This window comes from Salvelinus fontinalis, chromosome 5, assembly GCF_029448725.1.
Source record: "Salvelinus fontinalis isolate EN_2023a chromosome 5, ASM2944872v1, whole genome shotgun sequence".
In the NCBI taxonomy this organism is placed as follows: Eukaryota; Metazoa; Chordata; class Actinopteri; order Salmoniformes; family Salmonidae; genus Salvelinus; species Salvelinus fontinalis.
Window position 1 is genome coordinate 25,175,182 of NC_074669.1, and position 26,724 is coordinate 25,201,905.

Here is a 26,724-nt window from a genome sequence, read left to right on the forward strand (position 1 = left end):
CCCAGCCGCGTCCTCAGAGCATGCGCAGACCAGCTGGCTGGTGTGTTTACGGACATATTCAATCAATCCTTATCCCAGTCTGCTGTTCCCACATGCTTCAAGAAGGCCACCATTGTTCCTGTTCCCAAGAAATCCAACCGAGCTAAACAACTACCGCCCCATAGCACTCACTTCCATCATCATGAAGTGCTTTGAGAGACTAGTCAAGGACCATATCACCTCCACCCTACCTGACACCCTAGACCTACTCCAATTTGTTTACCGCCCCAATAGGTCCACAGACGACGCAATCGCAACCACAATGCCATAACCCATCTGGACAAGAGGAATACCTATGTGAGAATACTGTTCATCGACTAAAGCTCAGCATTTAACACCATAGTACCCTCCAAACTCGTCATCAAGCTCGAAACCCTGGGTCTCGACCCCGCCCTGTGCAACTGGGAACTGGACTTCCTGACGGGCCGCCTCCAGGTGGTGAGGGTAGGTAACAACGTCTCCACCCCGCTGATCCTCAACACTGGGGCCCCACAAGGGTGCGTTCTGAGCCCTCTCCTGTACTCCCTGTTCACCCACGACTGCGTGGCCATGCACGCCTCCAACTCAATCATCAAGTTTGCGGACGACACTACAGTGGTAGGCTTGATTACCAACAACAATGAGATGGCCTACAGGGAGGAGGTGAGGGCCCTCGGAGTGTGGTGTCAGGAAAATAACCTCACACTCAACAAAACAAAGGAGATGATCGTGGACTTCAGGAAACAGCAGAGGGAGCACGCCCCTATCCTCATCGACAGTAGTGGAGAGGGTAGTAAGTTAAGTTCCCCGATGTACACATCACGGACAAACTGAATTGGTCCACCCACACAGACAGCGGGGTGAAGAAGGCGCAGTAGGCGCAACCTCAGGAGGCTGAAGAAATTCGGCTTGTCACCAAAAACACTCAAACTTCTACAGATGCACAATCGAGAGCATCCTGTCGGGCTCCATCACCGCCTGGTACGGCAACTGCTCCGCCCTCAACCGTAAGGCTCTCCAGAGGGTAGTGAGGTCTGCACAACGCATCACCGGGGGCAAACTACCTACCCTCCAGGACACCTACACCACCCGATGTCACAGGAAGGCCATAAAGATCATCAAGGACAACAACCACCCGAGCCACTGCCTGTTCACCCCGCTATCATCCAGAAAACGAGGTCAGTACAGGTGCATCAAAGCAGGGACGGAGAGACTGAAAAAAAGCTTCAAGGCCATCAGACTGTTAAACAGCCACCAGTAACATTGAGTGGCTGCTGCCAATATACCGACTCAACTCCAGCCACTTTAATAATGTAAAGATTTATGTAAAAAAGGTATCACTAGCCACTAAAAAAATGCCACTTAATATAATGTTTACATACCCTACATTACTCATCTCATATGTATATACTGTACTCGATATCATCTACTGCATCTCGCCTATGCATCTCACCTGGTGCAGAAATCAAGTCCTATGGCTTTTAGGGCCTCCCGGGTGGCGCAGTGGTCTAGGGCACTGCATCGCAGTGCTATCTGCACCACCAGAGTCTCCGGGTTCGCGCCCAGGCTCTGTCGCAGCCGGCCGCGACCGGGAGGTCCGTGGGGCGGCGCACAATTGGCATAGCGTCGTCCGGGTTAGGAAGGGTTTGGCCGGTAGGGATATCCTTGTCTCATCGCGCTCCAGCGACTCCTGTGGCGGGCCGGGCGCAGTGCGCGCTAACCAAGTGCGCGCTAACCCAGCTTCCGGGTTGGAGGCCAGGTACACGGTGTTTCCTCTGACACATTGGTGCGGCTGGCTTCCGGGTTGGAGGCGCGCTGTGTTAAGAAGCAGTGCAGCTTGGTTGGGTTGCGCTTCGGAGGACGCATGGCTTTCGACCTTCGTCTCTCCCGAGCCCGTACGGGAGTTGTAGCGATGAGACAAGATAGTAATTACTAGCGATTGGATACCACGAAAATTGGGGGGAAAATGGGATAATTTTTTTTCCGAAATAAAAACAAAACAAAATAACACAAAAAAAAAAGAGGCTTTTTGAGCCTGACAACGAGCCATCGTCAACGAGGTTGGAAAGTGGCAGTGAAGATGAGACCTCAGAGTCTGATGTTCAAGAGGTGGACATTGAGGAGGTCCAGGGAGAAGACATGGAAGCCCGAGAAGAGCTTTAGTTTCTAGAATATAATTTTACAGATATATTCAAAACGTTTTTGGGAGATGAGAAGTTTTAAATGATCCATCGCTAGGATAAGGGGCAGCATTTTCACATTTGGATGAAAAGCAAACCCAAATTCAACTGCCAGCTACTCATCCCCAGAAGATAAGATATGCATATTGTTAGTAGATTTGGATAGAAAACACTAAAGTTTCTAAAACTGTTTGAATCATGTCTGTGAGTATAACAGAACTTATTTAGAAGGCGAAACCCCGAAGACAAACCATTCCGATTTTTTTGTTGTTGAGGTCACTCATTTCAATGGATTTTCATTGGGAAACCAGATTTCTAATTGACCTTCTTGCAGTTCCTACCGCTTCCACTGGATGTCAACAGTCTTTAGAAATTGTTTGAGGTTTTTTCCTTTGTGTAATGAAGAACGGCCAATTTGAACGAGGGTCACTTGTTGTGTACTGTTTGTTAGAGGCGCGTAACCAGAAAGCTAGCTACAGTTTGTTTTAATCCTGTATTGAACACAGATCATCCAGTCTTCAATTTTATCGATTATTTATGTTAAAAAAACTAAAACGTTGCATTACAAAAGTAGTTTGAAATGTTTTGGCAAAGTTTACAGGTAACTTTTGAGATATTTTGTAGTCACGTTTCACAAGTTGGAAGCGGTGTTTTTCTGGATCAAACGCGCCAAATAATTAGACATTTTGGATATACAGTGCTTCAAAAAATAAAGGGAACACTTAAACACAATGTAACTCCAAGTCAATTACACTTCTGTGAAATCAAACTGTCCACTTAGGAAGCAACACTGATTGACAATAAATTTCACATGCTGTTGTGCAAATGGAATAGACAACAGGTGGAAATTATAGGCAATTAGCAAGACACCCCCAATAAAGGAGTGGTTCTGCAGGTGGTGACCACAGACCACTTCTCAGTTCCTATGCTTCCTGGCTGATGTTTTGGTCACTTATGAATGCTGCCGGTGCTTTCACTCTAGTGGTAGCATGAGACGGAGTCTACAACCCACACAAGTGGCTCAGGTAGTGCAGCTCATCCAGGATGGCACATCAATGCGAGCTGTGGCAAGAAGGTTTGCTGTGTTTGTCAGCGTAGTGTCCAGAGCATGGAGGCGCTACCAGGAGACAGGCCAGTACATCAGGAGACGGGGAGGAGGCTGTAGGAGGGCAACACCCCAGGAGCAGGACCGCTACCTCCGCCTTTGTGCAAGGAGCAGCACTGCCAGAGACCTGCAAAATGACCTCCAGCAGGCCACAAATGTGCATGTGTCTGCTCAAACGGTCAGAAACAGACTCCATGAGGGTGGTATGAGGGCCCGACGTCCACAGGTGGGGGTTGTGCTTACAGCACAACACCGTGCAGGACGTTAGGCATTTGCCAGAGAACACCAAGATTGGCAAATTCGCCACTGGCGCCCTGTGCTCTTCACAGATGAAAGCAGGTTCACACTGAGCATGTGACAGACGTGACAGAGTCTGGAGACGCCGTGGAGAACGTTCTGCTGCCTGCAACATCCTCCAGCATGACCGGTTTGGCGGTGGGTCAGTCATGGTGTGGGGTGGCATTTCTTTGGGGGGCTGCACAGCCCTCCATGTGCTCGCCAGAGGTAGCCTGACTGCCATTAGGTACCGAGATGAGATCCTCAGACCCCTTGTGAGACCATATGCTGGTGCGGTTGGCCCTGGGTTCCTCCTAATGCAAGACAATGCTAGACCTCATGTGGCTGGAGTGTGTCAGCAGTTCCTGCAAGAGGAAGGCATTGATGCTATGGACTGGCCCGCCCGTTCCCCAGACCTGAATCCAATTGAGCACATCTGGGACATCATGTCTCGCTCCATCCACCAACGCCACGTTGCACCACAGACTGTCCAGGAGTTGGCGGATGCTTTAGTCCAGGTCTGGGAGGAGATCCCTCAGGAGACCATCCACCACCTCATCAGGAGCATGCCCAGGCATTGTAGGGAGGTCATACAGGCACGTGGAGGCCACACACACTACTGAGCCTCATTTTTTACTTGTTTTAAGGACATTACAAAGTTGGATCAGCCTGTAGTGTGGTTTTCCACTTTCATTTTGAGTGCGACTCCAAATCCAGACCTCCATGGGCTGATAAATTTGATTTCCATTGATAATTTGTGTGATTTTGTTGGTCAGCACATTCAACTATGTAAAGAAAAAAGTATTTAATAAGAATATTTCATTCATTCAGATCTAGGATGTGTTATTTTAGTGTTCCCTTTATTATTTTGAGCAGTGTATATAGACGGAATTAAATCGAGCAAAAGGACCATTTGTGATGTTTATGGGACATATTGGAGTGCCAACAACAGAAGCTCGTCAAAGGTAAGGCATGAATTATATTTTTATGTCTGTGTTTTGTGTCGCGCCTGCAGGGTTGAAATATGCTTCTCTGTTTACTATGATGCTATTCTCAGATAATAGCATCGGTTGCTTTCACCGAAAAGCCTATTTGAATTCTGACATGTTGGCTGGATTCACAACCAGTGTGGCTTTAATTTGGTATCCTTCACGTGTGATTTAACGAAAGTCTGATTTTTATAGTAGAAGTTAATATTCAATTTCTTTTGTTGTTCAGTGAAATCATCCCATGTGAAAAGTCAACTCATTTACTTACTCAATTTGTAACAGTTTTTTTTTTCCTTTCTAGGATTTAATAATTTGCAATTATGCCTACTTATAAGCTAAAATGTTTGTTTCTGTCTCCATATGATATGGTAAATATATTCTATGCAAAAAAACATCTACATGGTATTAATATTAATTTGCATAAATTTCTGTTCATTCTCATGGAAAGTTTCCACCTCTGAATATTCCTCAAAATGTGCAACCCTAGGCTAACTCACGCTTTCTGGTGAAGTATTTTAATTATTTAATTCTGTATACACATTTACTTACCCTATTGGATCCACCACTATGCAATTTCTCTCCTGTTCTATTGGTTTGCATATCAACTTTCTTTCATTGCGCATAAGCCAAGAGGCACAATCCTAGTCATTAGCAACCCATCCTATTTGTTGCATCTTTAGATCTCTGTCACATATGGAACCGCTATCAGGGGAGTTGTTTAGAATTGTGCTTTCCCACAAAATTCCATTTTTGCACGTTTGAAAATGATGTTTTATTGGCTGCTTCATTACACGAGTTGCATGTTCTGCTAAGATGCATTACCATAATATAAATGTGATCTGTGTCATTCTGAGCACTGTATGTGGACGCCCCTAATGGTTTATGTACCCAATGCATATAGGTCCAGGAAATTAAAATCTTCTGAGTCGCGAGCCATATTTTCCTAATGGAAACACTGGTTGGTACGTGCACACATTTTAATACTAAATATAGCCAATAGCCATCGTGTGTGTGTCAGTTAAGCCTTCGTTTGATCTGTGTGCTGTTCTAGCCTGTTGGTTTCCCTAGAAACAGGTGAAAACACATGTCTGTACTTCTACAAGGGGCAGGAACTACATTATTCAAGCACAAAATCCTCTACTGTCTGCCAAACTATACAACCCCCCCCCCCCCCCACACACACACACACACACACGTCCAGGACTACTTCTACCAAACACAGTCAACCTTTAACACACAAGGTGGTTGCATACACACTTCCCAAGCTGAAGGGAAAGAGAGCTTTTCTGACATTATAGACACAGCAACCAACAGAGGGGCCCTGCTGCTGTACTAGGACACAGTCTTCCTGCCAGGACAGAGGGGACTCTGGGACAGAGGGGACTCTGGGACGGATGGCCAATGGTCAGCTGACTCCCAACCTCCCTCCTCCAAGGAAACGCCTCACTGTTTCTTCCTGATTACCATGGGAACACTGGTGTGTTGCCCAAACTTCAAAACAATAGTAAGGAGTGAACCAGCATACAGTAAAAATTAATGAGTTTTTCAGAAGAGAAGAAAACATGTTCACACCCAGCAACTCCCCCATTCAAACCCTACTGAACAAACACAGACAGACAGACACACACACAGTTTAACTCATAGGTTACATGAATGGGCCCTAACAGAATCTTTTGCGTTTCAGTTGGGTGGCTTTAGCCTATACATTAGTGTTGGGGAGCATTACAGCACTTCCATTTTATTTTTTATTTTTTTTATCAGCAGCGACACAGGTTAGTCTACTGTTACTGTAGCCAGCCGCAGTCAAAGAGCTGGAGGTGGCACCCTTACTTGCAGACTTAACATAAATCGGACATTTCCAATGGTTCAGCAGCCGCAGCAGAATAGCAGCACAGTCATGCTGCTTTATGTAAAAGAGCTCGGGGAGTCAGGGACAGTGTTTGGGTTAACGGGGGTACAATATTAGGGAGTGTCAGCTGAGAGTAGTTCAAATGTTGTTCTGCAGCAAAGAGAGCCTTCGAAACAGTCCCACTTTGTTTACTGTGCTCCACACCAACACCCTCTTTCTCCCCTGATGACGTCACATAGCCAGCTCACTACAGGCCTGTGCTCTCAGCCTCCCTTTTCCTCCTCCCCTTGCCCTTTTCCAGTCCCCACCCTCCTGCCCTTTTCCAGTGTCCCCCCTCCCTCCTCTCCTCGTTCCCTTACCTCTCCCATACCGTTCTCACCATCCCCCCTCCCCTCGCTCTCCCTCCCTCCCTCACCTCGCTCCCTCTCTCTCATCCTCCGTTCCTCACCTCGCTCCTTACCCCACACCCATCCTCCCTCTCACCTCCCTCTCTCACCCCCTTACCCCAATCCCTCCCACACCCATCCTCAGCTCGCTCCCTCACCCTCCCCCTCTCTTATCCGCCGTCCCTGCCTCACCCACCGTCCCTCCCTCACCCCCCTTACCCCACTCCCTCCCACACCCATCCTCCCTCTCTCACCCTCACCCTCCGTCTCATACCTCGCTCCCTCACCCTCTCTCCTTTGCGCTCACCCCCTCCCTTCCCCCACTCACACACTTTCCCCTCACCACCGCTCCCTTCCCCTCCAACCCTCCCACCTCCTCTGCTACCCTCTCCCCTTCTTTCCCTCCCTGACTCCTTCCCCGTCCATCTCCCCGTCTCACCCCAACCCCCCCCCCCCCCGTCCCTCTCCCCATCTCCCTCTGTCCCGGGCCGGCTGGCTGCTGACTGCCTGGCTCACAGAAATGAGAAACCCAACATTGTTGTTGAGTGGAAAAGTACAAACAGAGTGAAGAAAAAATGCAAACCATCCAATTCCTTTCCCTGGCCAAGTCTCTGCCTCGCTCATTTGTGACGTGCAGCACCTCCCTCCCTCTCCCAACTGACCCGATTGCACATGTTCACAAACACTCCATAAACCTGTGAGCTGCTTCCACTTGCTGTCTGGCCTGTCATTATACTGATTTACTACTGTACTGACTCACCCAACACCCCATTTCACATTCAAATCGCAATGCAAACACATAGTATGACCTTGTGATGGCAAGTAAATGACCAAGCCCTTCAGAGAGCGCGTCGGGATCTTTCCAAGAAGAGGACGTTCTAGAGAAGAGGACTCCGAATGGTAAGTATCTACAAGACTAATAGTGATTACTCTTGCAGATAAAAGTCCGAGGCAGGCGACTGCAAGCCCTCCAGCCAGAGCTAGTCTAGTAGCTACTGTGTTGAGTGGAGATGAACCAGGCCACACATGCTCCATGCATAGCGTGCCAGAGGTCCACTGTGAGACCTGCAATTAAAAGAGCACCCAGTGGGATTATACAAGTATTAGAGCCAGCGACTCCACCTTGTCACTTTAAAAATAGAGCCCTGCCCAAGGCCCTCACTTCCGCTCCCAGGACAACCAGGGACAATCGAACACACACTCTGTGTATGTGTTTGCGCATACAGAACACTGTTGTAGTACTAAAGCGCTTATTCTAGAAATGTGTCTGGAAACATCCAGATTCCAATGTGTTTGGACTGGCCTCCTTTAGGTCCAAATAATCCCATAGTCAATTCAGAGACAACACTATTACTCAGATCACGCATGCAATGTAGTAAAACTGAAATGCATTCCCAGTGTTTAAAAAGGGATGTGGATAACCCTGGTGTAACAAGCAGACTGATAGCAGGGTTATCTGTACTAAGGCGTGATTACACATCTGTCAGTTCACTGCCGAGCATGATGATCACAGAGTCACCTTGTTATAATGAGTGTTTTGGCTGAACACTTGTGACTGCAGAGGACAGGCTGAACAGAGGACAGGCTGAACAGAGGACAGGCTGAACAGAGGACAGGCTGAACAGAGGACAGGCTGAACAGAGGACAGGCTGAACAGAGGACAGGCTGAACAGAGGACAGGCTGAACAGAGGACAGGCTGAACAGAGGACAGGCTGAACAGAGGACAGGCTGAACTGAGGACAGGCTGAACAGAGGACAGGCTGAACTGAGGACAGGGCACATCCTGGGGCATTAAATATAGGGGGAAACAGAAGGAAAGCGGGAGAGAGAGCGGGAGAAAAGCGTTTTGGCAGGGAGGCATAGTGACAGTTGCTGAAACTAAGCCGTACTCGTCATTGTTCTAAGTGAGAGGCCCAATGGAGAGTTGGCAGCCAACACAGAGGGGGGACAGAGGGGTGAAGGGGCATTCATTAGGAAACAACATGTTTACCCAACGGTCACCTTGCATTTCTACTGAGCCATTACGAGGAGCCAGCTAGCTACTGTAACAGACTGAATAACAGATTGTTAGTTTCATATTACCGTTTACAATTAGGGTTCTAGTAGCAGTTTGACAATAGAAAATAAAGCACCGCTCATTGTGCTTGCGCCACATTAAAGGCGATTTATGGTTATTCCAGTGTCTCCATTGGCCGCACAGCATTTCGCTACAACCGCAATAACACCTGCTAAATATATGTGTGACACCAATAACATTTGATGTACTGCGATTCGGCCTCCGCAGAAGTCAGGGCATGCATGCTTCTTGCGCGTCGCAGAGCTGTTGTGGAGGAGGTTGTCAAGATAGTAAATCATGTCAACGCAGAGCTTTACGGAGACCTCCGCATTGTGACAACATTTGGGAGGCGCACGGCGATGCGGTACGGAGCTTGATTTGGCCTCCGGAGGCTCTGCAATTGAGTCACACTCTCAGTTCGGGTGGATTGCGAAGTTCCTCAAAGCTAACGAACACACTACAGATGATCATTTGATCAGAAAACGGTTATCAAAATTATAAATAAAAAAAACTGGGCCACTTAGGTCTTGAGGAAATATAACGAGACATCTTAAAATGAGACATAGCCAGAATAGGGTTAGTCATAGTCTAATGGGTCACTGCTCAAGAAAAGTGACGTGACCAATATTCTCACTGTGCGTAATTCTTGATAATCAAAGCCACTGAGGGAGGCAAACAAGCACAGCTTCAGCAGTGACCCTTACTGGAACTAACTTTCCAGTAGAGATGAGGACCATGGGTAAGGTCAATAGGATGGTGCACAGGCCCTCCGATGTGATCTGTATACCAGTCGAATAATGGGAGTCAACGAGAAGACGGATCAATGAGGAAACATTAGCCATCCCAGAGGACGACAGAGAGGGAGAGAGACACGGACATACAGACAACAGAGAGCAAAAGAGAGAGAGAGCTCGTGCAGACACATTTACCCACACAACAAGCACCTGGCGCCCTCACGGAGACACTCAGGGTAGAGGACTTCCCGTCTGTGTGCGTCTGTAATCGGAATCCGTATCTGCAGATGCTCATCAGGGCAACAGGCCCGAGGGACAAAGAGCAGCCAACCAGTAGAGAGGTCAGGACGAGAAGGGGAAGGCTCACTCCTCTCCTACCCGCACACAGACCAAACTAGACCGGGTACAGCTGGACCAAACATCTCCCCATCTGTCTACCGCCTAGACCCCCCCCCCCCGTTCTGCTCGGATTAAACCATTGGTGCGAATGTCCAAGAGAATAAGCAGTCTTAATGGCTGTGTTTCATGTAAGCGTGTGATATAGATGGATGAGCGTGTTGTTTGCTAGGTATGGTATGTAAATGTCAGGTGTGCGCTTGTGACAGTCTCTGTGACGAGGGTACTCACAGCTACCGCTCCACGACTTGAGCAGAGACTTGATACTGATCTCAAAGAAGAGCGAATCCTGCAGGCTCAGCATGACGCCAGCGAGGGCTGTTACCAAAGACCAGTCCTGTTAACGTTATCCTCCAAAACACAGACCGGAAACTCCAACCTCGCTGGCCCAAAAATACACTTCCTCTCCCCCAAAACACACACCTCTCCTCCTAACAGACAGGAGCTCAGTTCTACCCTCCAGAGGAGCTGGTTATAGGAGTCATGGTGAACATCAGAACAGACACCAGTCAGCCGCTGTTTGCAGAGAGGCCTATGGGGAAGTGTCAGGCGGTTAGCTGGGTTCAGTGGAAAGTACAACCACCCAGAGAGACACGGAGAGAGGAGAGCGTGAGGATCTTTAGAGCTGCATTCCATCCAAACGCCCGCTCGCTAGCCAATCCACAGAGTCCCTCACCACGCTCCCAGCACAGAGGTGAATGAATACCGTAGGAAAATAAATAAATAAAATAAACAACTTTCCTCCCGGTGTTAGAGAGAGGAATGGGAAGTGGAGCAGCACGCAGAAAAAAAGACTTCTCTCGCCAGAGCAAAGCAATATTCCCTCTCCTCTTCTCTTCCTGTGTCGAGTCCAAGCCTGCTACCGCTAGCACTGTCAGCTATTCTCCCCCCGTCGCGCTCTCCCTCTCCATTCGCTTGCAGACAACCCCTCCACTCCTCAACTAGCTCTTGTTCGCTCACTGATGCTTGCTGACGCACTCTCTCTCCATTCAGCTTCAATAGCAGGGTGAGGGGAGGCGGGGGGGGTAGAGGTGATGTCATCAAAATGCTGCGAGTGTTCCTTGGCTGTGGTCCAGCGCTGCTGGCCTATCAAAACTACACTTCCTGTTCTCTCCTCAGTAATACTGATGCGTCATCCCCGACTGCAGTATGAGGAAGAGGAAGAAAAAGAGGGATTGAAAAAGCCGGGGTGGTGGGGGGGACTGGAGGAAAGAATATGGTGGGAGGCGGAGGACACACCTGAGCAGCATAAAACCAAAATTAAAACACTATTCAAACTCCATTCAGCACGTTTCCAACAAAAAACAGGATATATATATTTTTTTTTATACAAAAAATGTTCCACCAATAACAATCTATTTCACACACACCAACACAGAGTAGCCTAGAGTATGCTGCTGGACATGAGACTCCATATTGGGGCATTTCACCTTTCACCTGCCTGGGGCACAGAACATGGCACGCTGCAGCCCTCACCCACAGAGCATGACATGATGGGTAGAAGGATACTTAATCCGTTTGGGTCAACAACAAACTGACACACCCATAGGAGTCATAGGATTACATCATAGTTTTGTCCAGCAACAGCCATCAGACACAAAGAAATGCACACACATCGTTGGTGACACACACCCCATTGTGTGTTTGTGTCTCTTTTTAAACCCTGGCTGCAGACTGAAATAGAGCCACATGACATCAACTGATTTGTGGTCATACACAGTTGTTCACAAAACATTTCAGGGAGAACAGATATACAAGATGAACACTAACAAAATATCTATTTTTCCTCCATTTGTAGCGCAATGTTGCCAGTTTTCTCTATCTCAGTCGCTCTCACCATCACATGACTGTCTCTCACAACATAACAAGTTATGCAAAACCAAGCAGGGCTCTGCATTGTAAACAAACTCTCCACAAAGACCTGCATTGTCACACCCTGCCCGCCCTGCAGTATTGTCACTGGGCATTCAGGAGCCTTATGATGGAGCAGTACTGAATTAGTTTAGCCATTTAAAACAAATACAGTAGAAAGGAGAGGGAGTAGTGTGTTCATTGCAGTTGGTGATTGACCGTATGTAGCTGTGCCATTCTGAGGCATCGGTCTAAACACCTGCATACTAAGCTCAGCTGCATCTCGGTTTTTCTATCAGAAGCAATGTTCCTCAACTGCAATTTGAAGTTGTTAACGAAACCGTTAACTAGCATTAACGCAATGACTGGAAGTCTATGGTAACTGCTAGCATGCTAATACCAGTTAGCATTGGCTCGTGAAACTACCTTCATACTGGATGCAGAGACCTAAAAATTGTATCCATGAGTTAAATCCGATTCTGGGAAAGTAGATAAATGGCTTCATTGACAAAATCCCAAAGTATCCCTTTAATGGATTTTAACACTTGAATTTTGGTGTTGTGGTTTTTAGTTTGTTCAGTCTACAGTTACATAAACTAATGAAAATGCTATTGTGTTTTGAGATACATTTTCTTTCGTATTCTAATGTTACCCAAGACCTTCATTTTTGCAATAGCGTGTATGAAATGTATTTATTAAAATGTTGACGTTCAAAAAGCGTCCAACAAGGCTTTTCTAGAGTTAAGTAACGGTAGCGAGTGCTAGTTGGCTGTACCTACACAAAAATCTAAAGTATTTCTCCTTCAAAACTCAGCCTCAGTTTTTTTTTGCCAATGAGCCAACACGTTTTCAGTACTTTAATTTCCATGACTGATCAAACCTAGTTGTTTTCTCATGCTCTCTCGTCCCTTTGCAGCAGGCATAGTGAGCAATAGGCCCAAGTTTGGAACATCGAATCGCAATACATAGAGAATCATGATATCGAATCGCAATAAAGAGAGACACCCAAGTATAGTGATAATATCATATTGTGAGGTCCTTGGAAATACCCAGCCTTAAGAGGATACTTTGGGATTTTGGCAACGTTTACTTCCCCAGAGTCATATGAACTTGTGGATACCATTTTTAGGTCTCTGTGTTCAGTATCAAGGAAGTTCGAAGTAGTTTCACGAGCCAATGCTAACTAGCGTTATCGCACTGAATGGAAGTCTCTGGGTATCTGCCAGCATGCTCATTTGACACTGGGGAAGTAGATAAAGGGCCTCATTGCTAAAATTCAGTAGTATCCCTTTAACACACACCACTCACCTACCCATGGCTCATTTTTTATTTAACTAGGCAAGTCAGTTTAGAATACATTTTTATTTACGATGACAGCCTACCCCGAACAACACTGGGCCAATTGTGCGCTGCCCTATGGGACTCCCAATCACTCCCGGTTGTGATACAGCCTGGAATCAAACCAGGGTCTGTAATGACACATCTTGCACTGAGATGTAGTGCCTTAGAGCGCTGCGCCACTCGGGAGCCCATATCAGAGATCGCACTGTTTAGAGTAAACACTGTTCATTTCTTCAGGAACGCAGTACAACAGTATCAGCTCTCTCAGGTTAGATCAAACATTACTCTGTCCAAAGCAGAACAGGATATCATCAAAGAGCACTGGGCCCCCAACAAGAATGTCAACAATGGAACTAAGCTATGCATACCTCCACATTTTAGCAATTTGTTTTGATGATATAGGCCCATCTGTACTAGAGCTGAAGGCTCAATTGAAAAAGACCATGGCAGGCCAGGTAGAGGCAGATGTCCAATGGGAGGAGTGACAGTGGCTGATTGAAAGCTGGCCATCCTGACTGGCTCCAGACATTACTGGGCAGGGGGAGTTCCTCCTATAAGGCCACAGTGAGGACAGAAGATACATTTCCTGTCCACGGTGTTCTGCACAAAGTAGGGGGGAAAGAACAACAATTGATAGGAGCTGTAATCTACTGCAGAGTTCTGTCATGCTATCCAGGTCTGTGCCGAAACAATTCGAGCTTTTACTTCTAAAAATCCACCTTTCCAGAAACAAGCATCTCACCGTTGCCGCTTGTTATAGACCCCCCTCAGCCCCCAGCTGCGCCCTGGACACCATATGTGAATTGATTGCCTGCACCCCCCCCCATCTATCTTCAGAGTTCGTACTGTTAGGTGACCTAAACTGGGAAATTAACACCCCTGCCGTTCTACAATCTAAACTAGATGCCCTCAATCTCACACAAATTATCGAGGAATCTACCAGGTACAACCCTAAATCCATAACCATGGGCACACTCATAGATATCATCCTGACCAACTTGCCCTCTAAATACACCTCTGTCGTCTTCAACCAGGATCTCAGCGATCACTGCCTCATAGCCTGCGTCCGTAGTCAAACGACCACCCCTCATCACTGTCAAACGCTCCCTAAAACACTTCAGCGAGCAGGGCCTTTCTAATCAACCTGGCCCGGGTATCCTTGAAGGATATTGACCTCATATCAGTAGAGGATGCCTGGTTGCTCTTTAAAAGTGCTTTCCTCCCCATCAAAGAATGTAGAACTAAGAACAGATATAGCCCTTGGTTCACTCCCAGACTTGACTGCCCTTGACCAGCACAAAAACATCCTGTGGTGTACTGCATTAGCATCAAATAGCTCCCGCGATATGCAACATTTCAGGGAAGTCAGGAACCAATATACAGTCAGTTAGGAAAGATAAGGCTAGCTTTTTCAAACATAAATTTGCATCCTGTAGCACTAATTCCAAAAGGTTTTGGGACACTGAAGTCCATGAAGAATAAGAGCACCTCCTCCTAGCTGCCCACTGCACTGAGGCTAGGAAACACTGTCACCACTGATAAATCTACAATAATCATAATTTCAATAAGCATTTTTCTACGGTTGGCCATGCTTTCCACCTGGCTACCCCTACCCCGGCCAACAGCTCTGCACCCCCTGCAGCAACTTGACCAAGCCTCCCCCATTTCTCATTCACCCAAATCCAGATAGATGTTCTGAAAGAGCCGCAAAATCTGGATCCCTACAAATCAGCTGGCCTAGATAATATGGACCCTCTATTTCTAAAATCATTCGCCGAAATTGTTGCAACCCCTATCACTAGCCTGTTCAACCCCTTTTTCGTATCGTCTCAGATCCCCAAAGATTGGAAAGCTGCCGCGATCATCCCCCTCTTCAAAGGGTGAGACACTCTCGACCCAAACTGTTACAGACCTATATCCATCCTGCACTTCCTTTCTAAAATCTTCAAAAGCGAAGTTAAACAGATCACTGACCATTTCGAATCCCACCGTACCTTCTCCACTATGCAATCTGGTTTCCCAGCCGGTCATGGGTGCACCTCAGCCACGCTCAAGGTCCTAAACAATATCATAACCGCCATCGATAAGACAGTACTGTGCAGCCGTCTTCACCGACCTTGCCAAGGCTTTCGACTCTGTGCTATCACCACATACTTATCGGCAGACTCAACAGACTTGGTTTCTCAAATGACTGCCTCGCCTGGATCACCAACTACTTCTCAGATGGAGTTCAGTGTGTCAAATCGGAGGGCCTGCTGTCCGGACCTCTGGCAGTCTATGGGGGTGCCACAGGGTCCAATTCTCGGGCCAACTCTTTTCTCTGTATATATCAATGATGTGGCTCTTGCTGCTGGTGATTCTCTGATCCACCTCTACGCAGACAACACCCTTCTGTATATATCTGGCCCTTCTTTGGACACTGTTAACCAACCTCCAAACGAGCTTCAATGCCATACAACACTCCTGTGCCTCCAAATGCTAGAGAAACTAAATGCATGCTCTTCAACCGATTGCTTTCCACACACGCCCGCCCGGCATCACTACTCTGGACGGTTTGGACTTAGAATGTGGACAATTACAAATACCTAGGTGTCTGGTTATACTGTAAACTCTCCTTCCAGACTCACATTAAGCATCTCCAATCCAAAATGAAATCTAGAATCGGCTTCCTATTTCGCAACAAAGCCTCCTTCACTCCTGCTTCCAAACATACCCTCGTAAAACTGACTATCCTACCGATCCTTGACTTTGGCAATGTCATTTACAAAATAGCCTCCAACACTCTATTCAGCAAACTGGATGTAGTCTATCACAGTGCCATCCGTTTTGTCACCAAAGCCCCATATACTACCCACCACTGCGACCTGTATGCTCTCGTTGGCTGGCCCTCGCTTCATATTCGTCGCCAAACCCACTGGCTTCAGGTCATATAGAAGTCTTTGCTAGGTGAAGCCCGACCTTCTCAGCTCACTGGTCACCATAGCAACAGCCACCCGTAGCACACGCTCCAGCAGGTATATTTCACTGGTCATCCCCAAAGCCAACACTTCCTTTGGCCACCTTCCAGTTCTCTGCTGCCAATGACTGGAACAAATTGCTTTAGCTGGAGACATATCTCCCTTTAACTATAAGCATCAGCTGTCAGACCAGCTTCCCGATCACTGTACCTGTACACAGCCAATCTGTAAATAGCACACCCAACTACCTCATCCCCATATTGTCATTTATCTTCTTGCTCTTTTGCACCCCAGTATCTCTACATGTACATCATCATCTGCACATCTATCACTCCAGTGTTAATGCTAAGTTGTAATTATTTGCCTATATGACCTATTTATTGCCTTACCACCCTACTCTTCTACATTTGCACAAACTGCACATAGATATTTATCTATTGTGTTATTGACTGTATGTTTGTTTATTCCATGTGGAACTCTGTGTTGTTGTTTGTGTCGCACTGCTTTGCTTCATCTTGGCCAGGTCGCAGTTGTAAATGAGAACTTGTTCTCAACTGGCCTACCTGGTTAAATAAAGGTAAAATTTAAAAAAACCTGTACAGGTATACCGTCCTCCTAGTGCCTCACAATGCTATCAACATTACATTTAGCGCCATAACACTACGTCAAGGTGAGAGGCAAGGTTGGTTCTAATAGATGTTGTTTCAACACTGATCGCTAAGCAGCTAGCCGAGCATCTTCAATCCTTTTTTAACATGTTAATAACATGTCTAATAATGCGCACTAGAAGCTCCCATCCATAACCATTCACTTTCCATCCAGAACCACCACCACCTCCTTCACGCCACTTCACCATATCCTGTCTTCCACCTCACTTGACCTAGCTTCCCCAGATTTGACTATCAAATCCACAGAGCTGAGTCAGGGGAGAGTTACTTTAAGGTCACCACAGCACAGCACAATGAGTCCCTCCCTACGGATAGAAGCACAGAGCTGCTGTCGGCCAGCCAATTTGGAATTAAACCTCTTCACAAACACACGTAGCCCCTCACTCTCGGCAATTTCATTCCTCATGTGACGGGTCAGTTATTTGAGAGTCAGTGTTCATAAAACGATTTGTCCCCTCTGCTATGAGAGTTTTCCCATAGGAGTTGCAGACCAGGCTCTGTGCTGGCTGGCTCGGTAATACTATTTTACTGTTACTGCCTTTTGGGTTTGCAGTACTGCTCCCTGTACGCAGCCCGATTACAAAACTGGTGCTAGATGTCTGTACCAGCACCATCATGGACGTCAGAGACACCAGTTGAGAAAGAGGTACTAGGCTACAACATGTGCATCAAGAGTCAGCCAATAACCCCATCCCTAACACACACACACACACACACACCTCCACATTATAAAATACCCCACATGCATACAAAAACACCTGCGTTTAGTCACATTCACGAACACACCGGGCACCCTTTAACCAAATACGTATCAAATAATTCCCTGGAATCAGGTTGCAGCACATCCACCACAGGGGTGATGTCATTGTGTGCTTCAATGACCAATAACAGAGAGCGAAAAAGAGCACCACCTCAAAAGTCAATGCAGGAAGGGCAGGCCATGGCAGACTAGAGGAAAGACCGAGGACGTGACACTGAATCATATGGGAAGGGTGTGGGAGGGAGGTCCCAAACTGCAAAGAGCAGCTTCAAAAACATTCAAAATGTTTCCTTGATTCTTTAGGCTACGCCATAAACCACAGTAATCCTCATCATCACGCATCTCATCCATTTACACGACACATTACCACTGTCATCAACTTCAGAGTAGTGTGTTCCTGTCTAATACAGCGGAAGGCAGTGTCCTGGTTGAATAGAACCTGGATTGATTCAGGTTTTTCATTCTCAGAGAGAACATTTGGGAAGGAAATTCATCTAGAGACCACAAACATGTTCAACACACGAAAGTCCCGGAGAAGAGGGGCAACTTCAAACCGGGCAAAGTGCTACCCGCTCAACATCCACCATGTGCGTGGCATGGATACATTTCTGTACAACTCAGCGACTTTGTCTAATCTAACCTGAATAGAGGCGCCTCATTGCCCTAGAAGAGGAATGTCAGTAGTAACAGTGTGGAGTTCAGAGTAACACTCATACCTTCACCCAGCTGATAGTGTAAAAAGCATAGACATGTAAGCTCTCAACCTGGGGTCCGAACTGGTGTCCTGGTGCGTCTGAAGGGAAACCAGCGTGGGACTGTATTTAGGTGTAGCAAGCTGTCAGTGTGGACTAGCTGTAAAGCTCTCATAGGGAGAATTGGTGGATTTGTTGATTCAGCCATGTTTCAGGGAGGAGCAAACAGAGAGCGAGCGTGTTCTGACAGGCAGGGCTGAGCACAAAGCCATGCTGATCGACTGACGAGTCATCACCCTGCGGACGATGGAAAGAGGCTGGTGAACACACACACACAAAACGAGAGGCCTGTTGAGTGCTTACTATAAACAGATAGGTTTGGGTCCTCCATTTTGAAGCCAATAGTAAATTATTTTGAGTTTATTTAATGGTCTTTCAGAAACAAAACAAACCATTTTAGAGGTCCATTCCAAGCCATTAAACTCAGAAGCTACCGTATCATAGAATAAAAATATATTTAAGCCCAAAAAAATTAAAATAACAGCAACTCAAGTTCCATTTCAGCATACAATATAACACCGCTCAGTGACTTTGTGATAGAATATTCCACAGTCCTGCTAACCTTCACTGTGCCCTTTCACAGAGTTCTCCGTCTGTAATACCTTGTGGTCATAGCGGTATGAGCATGCTGCATGTGAAATGTTTATTTATTTAACTAGGCAAGTCAGTTAAGAACAAATTCTTATTTACAATGACGGCCTCCTCCGGCCAAACCCGGACAACGCTGGGCCAATTGTGTGCTGCCCTATGGGACTCCCAATCACGGACGGATGTGATACAGCCTGGATTCACACCAGGTACTGTAGTGACGCCTCTTGCACTGAGATGCAGTGCCTTCGACCGCTGCGCCACTTGGGAGCCCAGAATTGTCAATGTCCCAGATCACTCACTACCACAATAATTTTAAAAACTTTCACACACACAAGACACAAAGCCTTACTTTACCTGGAGGTACTGATGTGGCAATAACAGAATAAACCCTCAATGACCCTATAGCCTACTGTGTTTCATGTGATGGCATCTCATAGGTATCACGTTAGAAGGTTACTGCAGCTGATGACGTTATTGGTTTACCATGTACTAGGCCAAGATAAAACTAAAGATTCAGCCAGTTGATTGACTGTTGACTCTGCTCAACAGCACAACGCCTCATGTGCATACGACAACAGAGTTAAACACAACAACAAAACTCTATAGTCTTGATAAGGCGAGTCAGGCATTCATTGTAAGAGAAAGCTTCATAGTCTGTCAATACCTTTGATGCGGTTGGAGCGAACGGGCCTGGTGGTGGAGGTACTCACCAGACCCTCCTGGTCCTCCTCGATGGTCTGGCCCATGGCCAGCAGGCCCAGGCGCTTCATCCTCAGCAGACGGGGGCCTGTCTCCCGGGGCAACCCTCCCCCAGACTCCAACGCCCCCCCATCCCACGATATGGCGGCCGGGACCAGACTCCTTAGGAACTCCATGTATGTCTGTATTCACGCTAACTCACTCAGTCCAGCATCCAGTTCAAATCCACAGCCAGTCACTCTGCACCATCTTCCCCCACAAAACTACCTGGCTGTTTACCACTAACAGCCAGGGTTACAGTCACTATGTCTGTCTGCTGCTTAGCGCTGTACAGTCAGTGATATCGTAGACTACGATAGTCAACAACAGACAGCCCATTAGAAGAATGAAGAGACACTACCTAACCTATTGAAACTCAGTCTGTTGTATCCCCCTACAGCGAAGAGTCGGAATGGGAGAAACTTCCTGCGCAGCCAGAAACAGTACCTGTCTGCTCAGAGGGAGACGGCAAATAGACATCACACTCCAGCAGTGATGTAATCAGGAGTGGGTGGAGCCAGGCCAGGTCGGTTTCCAGGTCCTATCAGGGGCAGGACCAGAACATGTTCCACAGGAGATAACGCACGCCTGGGCCCATAGCCAATCAAAACAGAGACAACACCCTGGCCTACCTCTCTTAGAAGAGTGAGCGAGAAGGAAGCGAGACCAGTCTTGGTGGAGAATTAGTGAGAAGTGGAAGGGGTGTGTAAAACAGAAGCGGCAGATCAGAGACAGACTGAATGTTCTGGCGCTCACCTCTCTTAGGAAGCTTTTATTTACAATATTAACAGGTGCAGGACGATAAACTTAAAACAGAAAATAAAAACAGGACGTTGACAAAGAATAAATCTAAGATATCCTAGGTATAAACTATTCCGGCAACAACTCTTTACCTATTACAAAACTCAGGTATGGCTCTACTCTAGCCAACCTGTTACCTGCCCAGCCTGCTCTCCCCCAGGCAAAGGCCAACTGACCACCTAAAGTACTCCTTCCAGGAACTCCCTTCAGCTAGGAACGTTCCATCACTATAGCCCCGAAACACATTTCTACCATTAATGCGTAATTTCCCATGGACATATAACACCATAAAAACAACAGTTTTACATAAACCCACACTTGAATAACTTGTGCCATAACAATTTCTTTAAGACACATAATACACATTCATGAAGTAATTTCCCCCTGGGATAATTCGTCATTTTAGTTGTTCCCATAAACCAATAAAATGTTCCTCTGACTCGTAGACTAATTTGCGTAATGCACACCGGCACTTCAACAAGAAACAGCGCGGCGCTTCAAAAACAAATAATTTAGGTAGGTTAAATTATATGATTATTCTCTACCAACACGTCTATCATTACCGTAATAATATATTTCACATTGCTAGAGCATGTACATTTAAATGACAGCTTTATATACGGTAGAAACATGGTTAACAAGTTACATTGTTTTAGTAACTGGCGTGCACAAACACTCGACTTTGGCGCCTTAAGTCAAAGTATTGTTGGCAAACGGAATGCGCAACATATTCTCTTTTGTTTCAGGATTCTTGGCTATATCTTGAGATACAATAAAGAATCTCTCCAACCAATCATTATTTTCAGTGTCATTGTTTATGAGCCACGGACATGCGCTCCATGACAGGATGACTCTACCCTCCGGCCCGTCTGTGTATACTGATAACCCTTATCGCCCACTGAACTGTCATATGGTACTAAACATACACTTGACTAAACTTGGGCGGTATACCCTGTACCGGGGTATTTGTAAATAGCCACGGGATGGTTTTTTCCAAATCATGTCAACACTGTTTTTAAGTTCATCAATAAATTGTAATATTTGTAGCTACTCTAAGTAAATACCTGCAGGCAACTTGTGCAATACATTAAGAGATAAAGATAGACTTCTTCATTTCACCCGTCACATTATGAAGCTTACTGTAGTTCCCCAGAATCTTTGAGCCAGTCGTGTTAGTTTGTAAATAGCACAACGGGAGAAAGCAGGAGCAGGTGAGTCCAGCTGTGTATTGACAGGGGTTGCGTTTTATATTGAAAGTCAACCGTGTTTTTTTGCTTCAATTCAGTGATCAGGGACGTGCAACTATAGTTTTCCTTCACAGAAAATACATTAGTGCAACACATTCGGCAGAAAATAGCTTAATTGTCAGATGACAACAGAAGTGCAACACGATTTGGCTGGCAGCCACACAAGTAAATGAGCTTACAATAAAAAGTATTTGGCCATCATATTTCTGTTTATCATAGCATGAATGTAACCAGCTATCTTTCATAATGTTTTGCTTAAAGTTAATCTTGCATTTTACCAGAGAAAAGTAGGCTGGCTACAAAGAGAGAAGTACCAGAGAAAAGTAGGCTGGCGACAAAGAGAGAAAGAAGTAGGCTGGCTACAAAGAGATAAGTACCTGAGAAAAGTAGGCTGGCGACAAAGAGAGAAAGAAGTAGGCTGGCGACAAAGAGAGAAAAAAGTAGGCTGGCGACAAAGAGAGAAAGAAGTAGGCTGGCGACAAAGAGAGAAGTACCAGAGAAAAGTAGGCTGGCGACAAAGAGAGAAGTACCAGCGAAAAGTAGGCTGACGACAAAGAGAGAAGTACCAGCGAAAAGTAGGCTGGTGACAAAGAGAGAAGTACCAGAGAAAAGTAGCTACACAGTCAGAGCTCTGTCTTTTGTTTGAATGCCTTTGTGAATTCTGAGAGTGGAGAAGCGCAACTGAATAGAACATTTTTCTTTGATGCTGAGCAGAAATAACACAGAAGCAGTTTATATAATTCTTATGAGTTTTATATTTTTTCCCTGCGTGAAAAGCAAAGAATTCTGCGTTAGGGTGACCCCTGGCCGAATTAGTAAGGTCACGGGGCATCATATTGTGTTAGCTTTCTGCCATGTTTGAGATGTCAAAGCCCTTTGGATGAGTTATCTGTACAGCTGCCACTGCAGCTTGATTTCCTTGCGTTTTTCTCCTCTCTATTCTGGGCCCTTCTGCTCCTCCCCTATCTCCTCTGAGCATAGTAGGCTTTCCCGTTGCCCTAGCGACTCCCAAACTCCACAGAGACAGTACTATTCTGTCTTCAGACAAGCATGTGTCAAAACATTGTTAATTTGCTAAAGTTCTTTCACATTCGCTTGTAAAAGGTCCAAACTAACACATTTTATCTCAAGTTTCCTCATTGAGATAAAATACACTGCTCAAAAAAATAAAGGGAACACTTAAACAACACAATGTAACTCCAAGTCAATCACACTTCTGTGAAATCAAACTGTCCACTTAGGAAGCAATACTGATTGATAATAAATTTCACATGCTGTTGTGCAAATGGAATAGACAAAAGGTGGAAATTATAGGCAATTAGCAAGACACTGAAGAATCACCACCTGCACCTGATTCTGCAGGTGGTGACCACAGACCACTTCTCAGTTCCTATGCTTCCTGGCTGATGTTTTGGTCACTTTTGAATGCTGGCGGTGCTCTCACTCTAGTGGTAGCATGAGACGGAGTCTACAACCCACACAAGTGGCTCAGGTAGTGCAGTTCATCCAGGATGGCACATCAATGCGAGCTGTGGCAAAAAGGTTTGCTGTGTCTGTCAGCGTAGTGTCCAGAGCATGGAGGCACTACCAGGAGACAGGCCAGTACACCAGGAGACGTGGAGGAGGCCGTAGGAGGGCAACAACCCAGCAGCAGGACCGCTACCTCCGCCTTTGTGCAAGGAGGTGCACTGCCAGAGCCCTGCAAAATGACCTCCAGCAGGCCACAAATGTGCATGTGTCAGCATATGGTCTCACAAGGGGTCTGAGGATCTCATCTCGGTACCTAATGGCAGTCAGGCTACCTCTGGCGAGCTGTGCGGCCCCACAAAGAAATGCCACACCATGACTGACCCATCGCCAAACCGGTCATGCTGGAGGATGTTGCAGGCAGCAGAACGTTCTCCACGGCGTCTCCAGACTGTCACATGTGCTCATGTGCTCAGTGTGAACCTGCTTTTCTGTGAAGAGCACAGGGCGCCAGTGGCGAATTTGCCAATCTTGGTGTTCTCTGGCAAATGCCAAACGTCCTGCACGGTGTTAGGCTGTAAGCACAACCCCCACCTGTGGACGTCGGGCCCTCATACCACCCTCATGGAGTCTGTTTCTGACCGTTTGAGCAGACACATGCACATTTGTGGCCTGCTGGAGGTCATTTTGCAGGGCTCTGGCAGTGCACCTCCTTGCACAAAGGCGGAGGTAGCGGTCCTGCTGCTGGGTTGTTGCCCTCCTACGGCCTCCTCCACGTCTCCTGATGTACTGGCCTGTCTCCTGGTAGCGCCTCCATGCTCTGGACACTACGCTGACAGACACAGCAAACCTTTTTGCCACAGCTCGCATTGATGTGCCATCCTGGATGAACTGCACTACCTGAGCCACTTGTGTGGGTTGTAGACTCCGTCTCATGCTACCACTAGAGTGAAAGCACCGGCAGCATTCATAAGTGACCAAAACATCAGCCAGGAAGCATAGGAACTGAGAAGTGGTCTGTGGTCACCACCTGCAGAATCACTCCTTTATTGGGGGTGTCTTGCTAATTGCCTATAATTTCCACCTTTTGTCTATTCCATTTGCACACCAGCATGTGAAATTTATTGTCAATCAGTGTTGCTTCCTAAGTGGACAGTTTAATTTCACAGAAGTGTGATTGACTTGGAGTTACATTGTGTTGTTTAAGTGTTCCCTTTATTTTTTTGAGCAGTGTATATTTTAAGAGAGACCTGGTCCTACCTATATATGTATAATTTTATAAGCCCGGATTGCCTTTCTTTGCAATTCATTTATTTTCGTTTGTGCTCGTTAGCATATTTAGCTAGGAGCCTAAATGTAAATTAGATATTACTTGTGCTAATGTTGTTAGCATTCATTTTAGCATTGAGGGGAGCGCCCCCTTGTGTACTAAACTGGTAATACAGTAAATCCCAGTGAGAGAGAAGGACGTGTGAGGCTATGAAAATCTGGATACTGGCCAACCCTACACTTAACACTTTCCAATCCCATTGTCTCGCACACGCTCTACTTACACGAACTCCGTTCGAACCCTGGTATTATATGAACAAGCATAAGACATGGCAAAATGAGCAGAATTGCAGGAAATACGCATTAAAACTGGAAATCGATATAGTTCCATATGACCATTATTTTGGACAATATATCAATACTTAATCTAAGTATTGATTTCTAAGTATTGGTAGCGTTAGCTAGCACTAGTTGGTTGTACCTGCACAAAAACTCCAGTATTTTACCTCCTAAACTTGTTCTCCATCTTTTTTAAAATAGTGAGTCAATGTCATCAGCACTTATTTTCATGACTGATCAAAACCCTTTCTCTCATGCTCTTTGTCCCTCTGCAGCAGACATATACAGTAGTGAGCAATATGTTTGGAACATCAAATTGCAATATCGAATCACAATACATATAGCATCGTGAGAATCGCAATACATATCGGCACTTAAGTATCGTTAGAATATCGTATCGGAAGTTCCCTGGCAATTCCCAGCCCTAGACAATATCCATTCCTACCTTTGCCACCTAGGAAGTGTGTGACTGGACCTTCTCAAATAGTATTAAAGTACACTTGCTCTATAGGTTACTGAATATACATGCATCGCATAGATATTCAAAACAGAACAGTTTAACTCAATACGAATTGCCACAACATGGATGTAGCCCATTTAGAGAGTCATTATGAAGAAAGTCAATTTTCTGCTGATTCGTCATCACCACACCTATTGTGAGTGGTTTAGTTTAGCCAATAGTACGAACACCTCCCTCTGAGTGCCCTCTACCAACCTGATCTGAGAACAGCTGTGACAGATGAAGCTCATCCCATCTTGTGTAAAACAATTTATAATAGAACAAAGATGGCTCTGTGTATCATATAATCTGAATGCTACTGTTTTGAGAGCTGTGCAATACAGCGCCTACTGATGCAGGTTTACTGAGGTCAGCTGTATTAGTGTTCAGTAGGACAGAGCCTTGGGTTAGAGTTCTGGCACAGTAGGAAGTAAAGAGGAAGTGCTCACATCCTTTGGTGCAGCGTGAGAACAAGTTGAGGTGGTGTAATGGTTTCAGTACCACCCCAGCGTACACCCCCCCGTGTGAGTGCTAAAGCTGCTTTCTGTCAAATCACCCACACCCACGACAGAAAGTGTTTGTTTTTTTTAAGAATCCAAAAATGTCAGCCAAAACACTTTGTCTTGTTCTTCACATTTTACTTTTCAGTTACATTAAGTACTAACCACATAACTGTTTTTGCTGTGTAAGAATAAAGCTGCAGTGTGGCATGGATACAAGCCAAATAAAGGACAGGAGTGGTGTGTACTGGGATGTCTTAGGCAGCTAGCATTACAGCAGCCCTGCCCTCCAGAGGCCAGTCAATAGACTGCACTGCCAGCATAAAAAGCATTGAGCAGAGGAGCTGATGAAGGAGCCTTTGCGCTGAGCTCACTCTCAAGGCTCGGTCTATTCCCTTTAAGAAGAGGGTCCCTTGCTCAGGGAGTAGAAACATGATGAAATCACCAAGATGATGCTGCAAGTTCTTCAGACCTGGACTTTCACAATATCTATGTTGCATTGGTGTGACTAGGGGTTATGTACAGTAGTACTGATTTCAGTCTAACCAAGTGATTAGTTCACAGAATAATTTAACTCCCAATCTTCACAGAAAACATTGGCAGATTAACCTACATCCAAGGCCGAGCCAGAGGGAGACATGGATTATTGGGATAATTTCGCTTTGGTACATTGTTGTTCTAATCTAGATTATGCGTTTCCAATGCAGGTTTTCACAGAGTTCACAAAACATTAGGAACAACTTCCTAATGTTTAGTTTGTAAGTCGCTCTGGATAAGAGCGTCTGCTAAATGACTTAAATGTAATGTAAATGTAGTTGCACCCCTTTTGCCCTCAGAACAGCCTCAATTCGTCGGGGCATGGACTCGACAAGGCATCGAAAGCGTTCCACAGGGATGCTATGCTGGCCCATGTCGACTCCAATGCTTCCCACAGTTGTGTCAGATTGGATGGAT

The 26,724-nt window shown here is 46.1% G+C and overlaps 1 protein-coding gene across 27 annotated transcripts in view; it reads right to left on the reverse strand.

Moving 5' to 3' along the window:
- Nucleotides 1-26,724, reverse strand: part of fryl (furry homolog, like) — an 87,784-nt gene that overhangs the window by 48,159 nt on the left and 12,901 nt on the right. For 22 of the 27 annotated variants that reach the window (XM_055922975.1, XM_055922977.1, XM_055922974.1 and 19 more), the window contains exon 1: nt 19,575-20,122. The exons of 2 other annotated variants lie outside the window; for them this stretch is intronic. In XM_055922975.1, the coding sequence (XP_055778950.1) occupies nt 19,575-19,785 (211 nt within the window). In that variant the 5' untranslated portion in view covers nt 19,786-20,122. Of the gene's footprint in view, nt 1-10,221; nt 10,964-19,574; nt 20,123-26,724 lie in introns of those variants that run through there. 3 more of the 27 variants (XM_055922983.1, XM_055922981.1, XM_055922989.1) reach the window with 2 other exon arrangements.